This window comes from Eublepharis macularius, chromosome 18 (genome assembly GCF_028583425.1).
Source record: "Eublepharis macularius isolate TG4126 chromosome 18, MPM_Emac_v1.0, whole genome shotgun sequence".
Taxonomy (NCBI): domain Eukaryota; kingdom Metazoa; phylum Chordata; class Lepidosauria; order Squamata; family Eublepharidae; genus Eublepharis; species Eublepharis macularius.
Genome location: NC_072807.1, coordinates 29526961 through 29538878, shown reverse-complemented (window position 1 = coordinate 29538878; position 11918 = coordinate 29526961). Strand labels below are relative to the sequence as shown.

General features: G+C 43.6%; 1 protein-coding gene across 1 annotated transcript in view; it reads right to left on the bottom strand.

Annotated features, from left to right (window-relative positions):
* Nucleotides 1-839: 839 nt before the first annotated feature.
* Nucleotides 840-11918, bottom strand: part of TNFAIP8L3 (TNF alpha induced protein 8 like 3) — a 50588-nt gene continuing 39509 nt past the window's right edge. Inside the window, exon 2 of the mRNA XM_055002676.1 lies at nucleotides 840-3260. Within this exon, the coding sequence (XP_054858651.1) occupies nucleotides 2698-3260 (563 nt within the window). The 3' untranslated portion in view covers nucleotides 840-2697. The remainder of the gene's footprint in view (nucleotides 3261-11918) is intronic.

Genomic DNA, 11918 nt, shown 5'->3' with positions numbered 1-11918 from the left:
AGTATCAAGGACATTTCCATAAACAAATCAATGCCTCACTCAAAGCAGTGAACAAAATCAGTTGTGTTATTATCCCCACAATACAGCAGGGGAGCTGGGGTGGAAAGAAGTGGCTTACCCAAGGCTACCTGCAGAACTCATGGCAATAATGGGATTCAAACCTGCAGAGTGTCACTTGCAGCCCCACCACTTAACCGTAAATGCCACAGCAGCAGATTTATAAGCACATTCCAACTATGCCCCATCCTCTGAAGTGAAAGCAAGCCTTTCCAGCTTTACTTACTTGTCATCCTTCTCTCCATCATGACACTCAACCACTGTCTGCAGAATGTTGTGGTTTGCGCTCAGCTCCAGTGCACCAATGTTGGTACGAACGTATTCTTTTAAGAAGTCTTCTACAGGCTGCCTCACTTCCTTAGGCCATGTTGCACTCCACATCAGGTCCCATAATGTGTTGTTTATGGGTATACCTATGCTTATATCTATAATTAGTCTTAACATTTGTTTAGTGTTCATTGTCTCTTCTCAGTGATGTCTGGTTTTGCAGTGAGGATCTAGGGTTCTTTAATAGAACTACTGACACCCTTGCCCCTCTACAGCTCCCATGGTTTTTTGAAGGAGGCCATGGCATTGAAGCTGAATTTTGTTTGGGGTGGCTTTCCCCTTACAGTGCAAACCTGGTGTTCACATCTCAGTAATGGCCTTTTTTGGCTTCATAGCTTTCTGTTTGTCATTATCGTTTGTAGTAAAGACTGTGTATGAGTTCCTATTATAATGACATACTTGAAAAAAAAAATTGTATGGTGCAAGACACTGAATGAAATGCCAAGGGACGGAAAGCTGTTGAATCACAAATCATTTAATGTATAATTTATGATAATACAACACATGTTTTGTAGCAGACTGAAACTACCAATGTTTTGGAACAGAACGCTTTACCATGTTTACCTACCAATATAAAAGTAAACAATGAATGTACAGCATATACCGACATGAGCAATGCATAATGTTTGCTCCTCAATTTTAAGGCTACTGAAGTCTTATAAATAAAAGATGAGACATTTGGCTGTTTCCTAAAATAATCAAAATCTGAATAGCGATGTGTGCAAGATATAAAGCAGAATCTCCCATCTTGTGCTTCCTCTCTGGAACACCCTTTCTGCCTTCCTTGTTTTCTTCCTGCAGAAAGCTGGCTTCCTGTGTCTGAATGGACTTGGCCAGACTGAATCGTTCCTAATGCAGCTTTGTATTCTTTCCCTAGTTTAGCAAACAGTTACCCTAACTTGTGTTACGTTACCCAGGGATTCCACACAGAAGCAAAGTGGCAAATTGAGAAGAGGCTAAAAGTGACTGGTTGTCTTGCATGTCAGTGCTTACCAGTAGGGGAATGCACTTTGAACTCTGCTGTCAGAATTTACTGGAGGCAGTTGTCGAATTTGGTCTTAATCTGAAAAAACCTGGGTTGCTCTGCAGCAGCAGCAGCGACTACAGTTTCTATTAATATTGGCAGGGGACCCAGTTTTGTGCATCTTCAGTAATGCCACCATTTAAAAAGATTAAGACTGTCACCAAATGTTTGATAATGATCCTATGATTTGCTGAAAGAATGCCTGGGTGAACAAACCTGCCTTATCCCAGGCTGAAGATGAATGGGGCAGAGAGGAAGAAGGGCAGCGAAAGCTTTTGTGTGTGTGTGTGTGAGAGAGAGAGAGGGCAGGGGGAGGCTTGTAATTTTGCTGCTTTTCATTTATGGAGCACATGGTGGTGTACGTGGTTCTTTGCAGCCATCCATTTTATCCTCACAATCACCTTGTGGGGTAGAAAAGGCTGAGTGTGTGTATGTGACTGGCTTAACCAGTGACTGAATGGGGGATTTGAATACAGGTCTCCCCTCTCCCAGTCAGACACTGACCACACTCTGCCGTTTCATCAGCATAGCACATATGATTAAGGATGAAATGTATTTCCCCACACTGAAACTGTCTCTCTCATGGTGCTCTCGGGTGTCGTAGAGAAGCAGCGTGGCTCCCACGGAGAACTGTTCTAGTGACTGACTTTCCAATACTCCGTTTCAATCTCCAAGTTAAACTCTTGTTGTTCCCGGAGCTAAAAACAGTTGCTTGGGCAATACAGAAAGGTTGGAGAAAGTACAACCCACACCACGTTTCTACAGCTTGCACTTTAGTATTCCTGCTCTGCAGGGGAAGAAAAAACCTTCAAAAAGTGTCATGTTGTGCTTCTGGTGTGTCTGGCCAATGAAGTTATTTTCATTCCTGATCTTGGATCATGTGTACAGTAGGAGAGCTGCCATTTTGAGGAAGTCCAGGGACCCCTCTGTTCATTAAAACTCTATGGATCCATTCTCCTCCATATGCAGGTTTTTGGGATCTTTGACATGGATGTTAGGGCTTTGGGGTGACAGGCAGGGAGAGGCATCAAACTCGAACCACAGCATGGCAGTAATGAGGTCATAACACATTGTGATTTTGCATAACAAACCGCCATACATCCTAAAAAGCTCAGTTATTTGTGGGCACAAGAACTGTGTGTGACTGGTTTCTGTCTTGTTTTTCCATTTACAAACTGAATACCAAGATGTTTCATTTTGAGATTATAGAAAGGAAGTCTATTCTTGCATTTCTGACCCAGCTTCTCTGTTTGCAAGTCTTTCTGATACATATTTTAAAAGGCAAAGTTTCAAAGGATTTTCTCATCAAGTAGTTTGTTGATTCCATCACATATCTTTTTGAGGTGTGGGCGGCTTTCACCATCAAGGCTATAAAGGGCAGTAAGGAACTCCACATCTGCAAAGTGGTCGAAGACGTGGTTGATTCGAGCATGAGACCTGGCGGTCAGGTGCCGTTCGACCAGTTCGTGCACCAGGTCCTTGCATTCAATCAGGAGTCCCGAAAGTACATTTTTGTCAAAGGTGTACTCCACCTCATAGAAACTGACAATGGTCATGGCCGCTTGATTCAGCTTCTTGCGGAACTTTTCGACAAGCTCCAGCTCTTCGTGGTTGAACTGATTGTTGCGGTAGAGGATCCCGATCTTGATGGCTACTTTGATCAAGTCCTTCATGATTTTGTGGGCTTCTTTCTTGCTTTTCATGTGCTCTATCGTCACTTTATACAGCTCATCAAAGATTTCGCTGCTGGTGTCGTCGATTAACATATTAGCCATGGTCTTGGTAGCCATTTTGCTCAAGATCTTTTTCTGGGCTTGCAGTGCAAGGCTCTTTGAACTAAAACTTTCAGGACCTAGTAGGGGAGGGAAACGAGAGAGAGAGAGAGAGAGAGATGGGGTAGCAGTTAACCAAATAATTTGCAATGAACATCCAACTGTATGTAACATACTCTTTCCCTGTAATTACAAACATGCCTGTCACAGCGGCAGCAAAAAGCACCTACCTTCAACCAAGCATCAGGGTTTTTGTATCCTGGGGCTACTCTCAAGTAGAAAAATAAGTTTGTAATTAAAAAAAAAATCCCAAAAATAGCCCGATGAGGAGGGAGCATGCTTGTTACTCTTGGAATGTTGAGAGCGACTGAGATTCAATTAACAAGAAAATTCACATGAAAAAGCACCCGAAGGGAGTTGGGGACATGATGAGCTTCTTCTCAAGCTCCCAACAGCTTACAACACCTTAGAAGGGGACTTCCCAATGGTATACCCTTCCCCAATTCATCACAAGTATTCAGTTTGTATTTAATACACATGCAACATTTTAATACACATTCATGCCAGGGGATACAGAAGAGCAAAGGATGTTTTCATGTGTGTTACCTGTAGCTGGAAGAGGAATGATGTATGAAAACAGGTCTTGCTTACCCAGTTCACCAATCCAAGAGTGGGTGCATTACATAAAGCCCTTTCCAAAAAGATAGTCACCCACAAAAAGGAGGGGGTGGAGGGACAGATTTAGCCCATCCTGCTGCTGCTCCCCAGCCATGCAGGTGACTGGAGGAATTTTAGCTCCCCCCTCCCCCCGTCTTTACATGTGCTGTATAGGATTAGTGTTCTAGGACATATATGTGCATATAATCATGGTTTTTCACTTCCCATGAGTAGTGGGAGTCTTCAAGCTTTGGAAGGAGAGGGCTTGGATAATTATGGTGTTCTTGTAGTGTAACACTAGAACTGCTTGTTTGAACTATTTCCAAATGCTTTTTTAAAAAAATTGTCCCTCTGGCCAAATTCAGAGCTACCTTCTCTGCTCTCTTGTCATTCATCTCAGCAGGTAAGTGTGACCTGCCATCCAGGCACCTGCAATAGCTGATAGTAGTAGAGAGTGCCCTCAAGTCATAGCTGACTTATGGTGACCTCTGTGGGGTTTTCATGGCAAGAGACAAACGGGTGGTTTGCCGTTGCCTGCCTCTGCAACCCTGGTCTTTCTTGGTGGTCTCCCACCAATTACTAACCAAGGCCAACCCTGCTTACCTTCTGAGATCTGATGAGATCAGGCTCTCCTAGGCTATCCAGGTCAGGGCACAATAGCTGATAGCTGACTTAAAAAGCCATCAGTGGAGTCTTGCTGAAGTACTTTTAAGGAAACACAGCCGACGTAGAAAGATTTATTCAGTAGCAACTCTCTACGAAGTGCCTGTAACGTTTTACAGGCACTTAGTAGAGAGTGCTGACATCTTTTGGACTGGCTCCTGTTGAAGCAGAAGGCAAGCTGTCAAGCCTCCCAAGAGCTGGTGTATGGGCAGAAATGAAAAGTGTGCACGGGGGTGGGGGAGCTCTACTATGTTAATCTTCAGCAGGGATGAGGGGGAAGCGTGCCTGCTCTTCAAGCCATAGCTGCTGCGCCCCCACCCCTATCAAAGATCAGCACAAAGCCTTAGAAGGAATTAAACATTTTAAAAGTTTCTGTAGTCGGTGAGAAGTGGTTAAGAAGAACCAGGACTCAACTGTCATAAAATCTGGCTGTCAAAGATATGTTTTGTTTTGTCAGAACGTAACGGAGGTACAAGTTTTGGACACTAGGAGTTGCTGTTGCTTCGTACTTGGTGATTCTAAGATCCCATGGCAGAGACAGGAGTAGATTTCCACAGTCCCACGGTTTTGTTTTTGTAAAAATTTGCCCTGGGCTGCGTTCCATTCTTTAATTTTCTTTAGCAAGGAGAATGTCTAAAATTATGCGCTTTGTTAACACAATTTGATAATGTGTGTACACTTGTTCAGAGACAGGGCAATTACTACAACCTGCATAGAGGCTGCAGCATATGAAAAACTACAGCAGCTTTGGACACCAGAAGTCCTCTTTTTCAGTCCCAGGAACTGGGCAAGAGTGCTATGATGCGCCCATGTACTTTGTGGCTGCAGACGAGAAAGAAAGCAATACATGATTTCTTTCAGCTAATGTGATACCTGCTTCTCAGGGCTCCTTTGCACTTCCTGATAATAATCAGGAGAAGGTGCCACTCCCCCCCCCCATCCCTGACCACAGCACACCTCTGTGCCCTTTTTTTGTATGTTACTACAATGTCATGGAACAACCATGCTATCAAATCGGTCCTTGAACTGTTCTTTAGAACAAAATGTATTCACCAAGGAGGTCAAAACATTTTGATCTCATGTAACCAAATTTGCAATTCAATTTTGTATGTGATTTTTTTTTTATAGTTAACCCCCCGCCCTCCAAGATTAATGATGTACGCTGTATGTTGGTCCCTTAACGCAGCTGGAAAGTTTTGCTTTGAGAATTCAAATCAAGTGGCTAATTTTGAGATTCATTGTTTACTGCTTATCATCTCTTCTAAAATTGTCCAATATCTATTTGAATAGGGTTTTTAAAGCATAGCTATTGCCAAACCGATTCCTCAGTACATTTTTAACAATCTAAACAATTATGTAAATTGTTTTCAATGAGGGGGAAAAAAGAAAATTATTTGATAAAGGGTGAGTTTCATCTATGCATTCTAATTGCTTCATTAGAAGTGGGTGGAATCCCTCCCCCAAAAGAACAAACCCGCTTTTTTTCTAACAGAGACCTCTTAAATCTCCTATAATAAATAATAAACAAAATGGCCTGACCTTAAAGCCTTCCTCCAGAGCTCAAGCATCATTTCCCTGTAAACCGAGACAAACTTATAAAATCAATCTGAACTCTCCACACACTCTTGTGCCATACAAAAAAATCACAAGTCACAGAGTGTACATTTCTGTTTTATTTCTGGAATGTCCTCAATAGATCACAAAGCAGTAACAAACTTGCGTCCAGGACTGGTTCTCTCCAACCTCCTGGGTCCATCTAGGACAGGGGTACCCAACACTGTGCCCATTAATACCTTTCCTGGTGCTTACTTTTAGGAAAGTAAGACTTTTGCCTAGCTGGGTTTCTAATTGGCCACTGGCTGTTCAGACTCTAAAGCATCCGCTTAAACAGAGGTTCTGCCTGAGATAGTGAAGAATTACTACAAGAGCGATACTTAACTATCTCCCTGGCATTTTGTGGTTGTCTCGGCTTCCTGTGGCAACCATTTTGTAGTGGGATCTGCCTCCTGCAGCAGCCATTTGATTGTTGTGCCCACTACCCTGTGTCTGAATGCCAAAGGTCCTTGCAAGCTCAAAGGTTTGGGGCCTCTTGCTCTAAGAATACCCACCCCTTCTATACTCCCCACCACTTCCTCTCCCTCTAAAGTGTTAGAGTGGCAATGAAAATTGTATTTGATGGGATAAGGGGCTTTTCTGTAGTTTTTAACCTTTTCGCGATATGTTAAGGAGCATAACAGTAGAGCTACTAAGCCGCTATATGGCAACAGGATAGAGCTGCCAGGCCATCTAGGTAGGGTTGCCAACGTCCAAGTGGTGACTGGAGATCTATTGGAATTACAACTGATCTCCAGGCAACAGAGATCAATCCTGGAGAAAATGGCTGCCTTGGAAGGTGGACTCTATGGCAGGAAACCCAGCTGAGGTCCCTCACCTTCCCAAACCATGCCTTCCCCAGGCTCCACTCCCCAAATCTTCAAGAATTTCTCAACCCAGAGCTGGCAACCCTACATCTAGGGCGAGGGATAATGGTTATGGGCCACCCTTAGGTTACATCCCTTACTCCACCCCAACACTATAGACATCACTCTCTCTTCTTCCTGGGGGCAGGGCCCCTGTGCCATTAATAGCTGAGATGCTGGAAGTGAAGCTTTTCCCAATGCTGCTTTGAGAAAAGTTTCAGTTGTGACATTTCTATCATGCTTTAAGCCACTGTATCTCTGGTCAAATCCACATTACTCATTCTAAGTCGCATGTTCCCCGCATTCCCCATGCAATCCCGAGTGCCGGTCACATTACCTCATTAAACAGACGCATTTCATTCGCATTTCTCCCGAATATGTGGTCACAGGTTTTCAACGGGAGTTTCACGGTGGCCGTGAACGGGCCAATGCACAATTTACGTGGTTTTTTTAAAAACCACCCCCCTTCCTGTCTCTCCGGCCGTTCCGAGAGTTCCTATTGGCTGATTCAATTTGCAAGTGCTCCGTAGTTTGCAAAAGACTGTTTTTGACTTCATAGCACTGGATTTATTGATTATGCTGTTTCTGAATCAAATCTGGTAGTTTGAAAAATCATTTTGGGGTGAATTCATTCTCAGAACGGACTCGCGAAACTTCCTTTTTAACTGTTTTTTATTTTTTATTTTATATTACTGTAATATCGAAATTACGAAATATTGAAATAATGACATTCCAAGGATGTGAAACTTCAGTAAAATTCAGGCACTGAACTGTCCTGCATAGGAAATGCCCACGAAAGCTTCCCACATGCTTCCAAATTTCCAAAAAAGAAACGGGAGAGAGCCATCAGTGCTGTCAGTGGGGGAAAGAGAGGCATCATTATCTTCAATGATGTTTCTTTATAAGGCAAGATCGAAATAACGGAAAAGTGCGCTCAAAATTTTTTTTAAAAATGGGCGGGAAAAAAAGGTCCCGCCCAAAAAAGCGGTTTTCGAGCGGCCGTGTGACCGGAGGGATGCGCGAGAAAGACGGATTGGAAGCAGGAATGTGAACGAAGAGGAAAAAATCGCGGATTGGAGGCAAACGGAAGATATCCGATAAACATGCGGGTAATGGTGAATGTGGATTTGACCTCTACCTCCAAACACCCCTGGATATTCACAGTGTGTGTGTGTGTGGTGGTGGTGGTGGTGGTAAAGGCTTGCTGCATCTTCTATTGATTTGCTCTCCCTTTAATTTATTGTTGGCTTCATGCTAACAGAATTTAGGAATCTTTGCTTAATTATAGAAGGGGAAAGAACTGCTTAGCAACCAACGAAGAGTACACTATTATTGTCTAGTTATGAGCAGTAACACAAGCAGACAATAGGTTGGTACCTAGCAACTACCTGTATTATTTATTTCCCCCTCCACACAACCCACAATCATCCTTTCTTCTTTCTACAGTTATACTTTCTGTCTTCTGCCTGCAAAGATGCTAGTTGTGAACGTATGGCAGTGCCAGGCAAAGGTGTGGGTGTGGGTGTGGGTGTGGGTGTGGGTGTGTGGGTGCTCCTGAATTAGGGTTGCCAGCTCCAAGTTGGAAAAATCCTGGAGATCTGGGGAGGGTGAAACCCGGAGAAACCTGGAAAAAGTGGGTTTGGGGGAGGGAAAGGACCTTGGCATGGCATAATTCCATGGAGTCCACCCCCCAAAGTAGCCATTTTCTCCAGGTGAACTGATCTCTGTGGCCTGGAGACCAGTTGTAATTCCGGGAGATCCCCAGCCACTACCTGGAGGCTGGCAACCCTATCCTGAATTGGTAGGCCAAGGCCAAAATTAAACAGGCTAGCTGCAAGTTGCCAACCCTCTCATCAAATTAGATGGAGGCTCCTTTGTTCCCAAGCTTGTGTTTTCACATGCTCTTGGTTATAGGCTTAGCTCTAGAACTGCAAGTTCCCGAAGGGAACTTTGTTTGCTTCTGCAAACAAAAAGAAAGGCAGACAAGATGAGTTATGTTGCGTGCAGCCACAATGTGCCTGAACTCAGAAAGGGAGACCCTCGTGCAGAAGTGGTCCTCTGTTCAGAGATGTGTACCTGAATGCACCATCCTCCACATCACAATGTTCAGTTGGGCCTTGCTCAGATGCATCTTTTGATATGGATAAGCAAGCACATAATTTGGGTTACCAGTGGATTACATGTGGGTAGTGAGATCCAGTGTGATATATGTGTTAGGGTACTGCAGTAGACTCTGGGAGACTCCAGTTCAAATCCCCATTCAGTCATGAAGGGTGACCTTGAGCCAGTTACTCTCTCTCAGTCTTGCCTCCCTCACAGGGTTGTTATGAAGATAAAATGCAGAAGAGAGAAACAAGTTTGCCACTCTGAGCTTCTTGAAAGAACGGCAAGATAAACTAGATAGAGTCTTGTGGCATCTCTAAGTCCACACGAATTTTATGCCAACACAAGCCTTTTGTGGCCTAGAATACTTTTCTTCAGCTGGTATGAGTGTGTGCAGAGTGAGGATCCACTCCTAGCATTAGGTGAAATGGGCCTAGGCCATGAAAGCACACACTGGAATAAACTTCTGTTAACACTTTAAGTTGCCACAAGATCTTCATTTATTTTTGCTGCGACAGGGTACTATGGCTACCCTTCTGGAATTAGACAGACAATTGCTTGTGAATACAGCTACCAAAAAGAGCCCCGTGGCGCAGAGTGGTAAGCTGCAGTACTGCAGTCCAAGCTCTGCTCACGACCTGAGTTCGATCCTGGCGGAAGCTGGGTTCAGGTAGCCAGCTCAAGCTTGACTCAGCCTTCCATTCTTCCGAGGTCGGTAAAATGAGTACCCAGTTTCCTGGGGGTAAAGTGTAGATGACTGGGGAAGGCAATGGCAAACCACCCCGTAACAAGTCTGCCAAGAAAATGTCGTGATGCGACATCCCCCCATGGGTCAGTAATGACTCGGTGCTTGCACAGGGGACTACCTTTACAGCTACCAAAACACCTACAGATAATTACTTGCAAAAGTTAGGGGCCAAGTGGAGTCATTTATGCTAGGGACAGTATTTTATTTTTTTAATTGTAACCCCCCCCCCAAAAAAAACATGCCCCTTGGCACCTATAACTGGTATTCCTAGTTAACAGTCTACACAAAAATGTACTCAAGGCTGAGAAACACTATAGTATTTTACTGCAAAACCCATGCATTGTTGCACAATCTCCACTTCCCTCAGCAATGAGATATTCCTGTTAGAGGGCTGTGTTTTCTTTTGGATGAACAACGGGAGACTTAGTAACGGCTTATTTACAAATATAGAAAAACTGTACACGGTTAATGCAATAAGCTGTCTCAAACAGGTTCTGTTTCTCAAAGCAAACAAAGCACTTCTTGACGCTACCAATGCCAAGGATCTTCATCACGAGCCAACTTTTAAAATTTGTTTCTTCCTGCTTAGCTACATTCTGCTTAGAAACACAGAAAGACAGAGATCTCAGCCACCAATCTGCAGCTGAAATACCAATAAGGACTCGTCTGCATCTATTAACGCAACAAGAGAGAACAGGCTGTGTGTCCTCACTTGACACAACATGCCACCCAACCTTTTATAGATGAAAATAGGGACATACTTAACACCCTGTTTCTCATACCAAAAAAATTACTGCCCAAGTTTCACACCTCCCACCAGCATGTTGCTAGAGTCTCCACTCCGCCTACTGTATGTTAGATTCGTGTACTCCACAACAGCCAGATTTCCACTGATTTTAAAAGCCAGACGGGCATTTGTTGTTGTTAAGATATACTAGAAAAATAATTATCAACAGTTTAAAACACATCTCAGCAACAGCGAGGGAAAGAGGAGGCTATGCACTCTTAGGGTTGGTTCAGACATAGCATGAAACCCTGGTTTATTTTAATGACAGCTGGTTTGCAAAACCAGGATTTGGCTTGCAGAATTCACTCAAATCCTTGCTTATTTTGGTAATCATCAGCTTTGCTCCGTACCTTAGTTTATTCTTATTCAAATGCTAAGCACATTTTATACACCATGAAATGCGTGCATCTGGGTATACAGGATTTCTTTAAAAGAAACAGGAGAAAAAAGTCTGAAATGAAGATGAACAGTTTCTCCTTTCAATCTTCAAAACCTTATGGCACTATTTGGCTATTCAAAGGCATTTATGGACTGATATTGAGTATAAAAAATGTGGCTTGCGTCCTATTGTTCTGCTCAGCAAAGTTTGACATCTTCCTCCATTGGAATGGCATTGCTAAGAACCACTTCTATTAAAGGAAGGTATGTTAGGCTAGAAAAAGGCTTCTGACTTTGCTAAGTGGAGCAATAGGATATAAGCTAGTATAATTAGGAATACAACTATAGCACAGTAGTAAACCCCTCAAAAAAACCCCACACAGGGCAAGGAAAGAGGATGAGCTAATTATGTCCTGGTGCTCCATCCCATCTCATATTATACTGTTTCAAAATGTTGCCCCTAGCAGTTCTATTCTCCTCAACCCTTGAAGTCACTTCTTCCTGCCCAGTCCTTCATCAAAACCTAGCCATTTGGTCTTTCTTTTCTGGGAGACAGTTTTGTAGTTCACAGGGCCAGGCCCCCAATTTTGCTTCTAGGCCTCTCTCTCGGCCTAGCCCATCCTTCTACTGCACAGGCCTCAGGTGTGTCAAACTACAATTCCTGGGGCATTGTCCCTACTGGTATTAATTTTGGAGAGCCTTGAAAAAGTTTCCTGTCCCCTGACTGGATTTCTGTCTCCTCAGGAGGATTCCCAGGTGGAGAGTAGGCCTCAGCCGGGCCCAGTAGACCACAGGCCACCTGACAGACTGAACAAGGTAGGCCAAGAAGGGGGAAAGACCTTCACACAAACCAAAAGACAAGTCAGAGATATTCATATTTATTAAGTTTGTGTAGTCTTCCGGACAGTGTTATCAGTAATGCCCAAGTTCCTTATGACAGGCA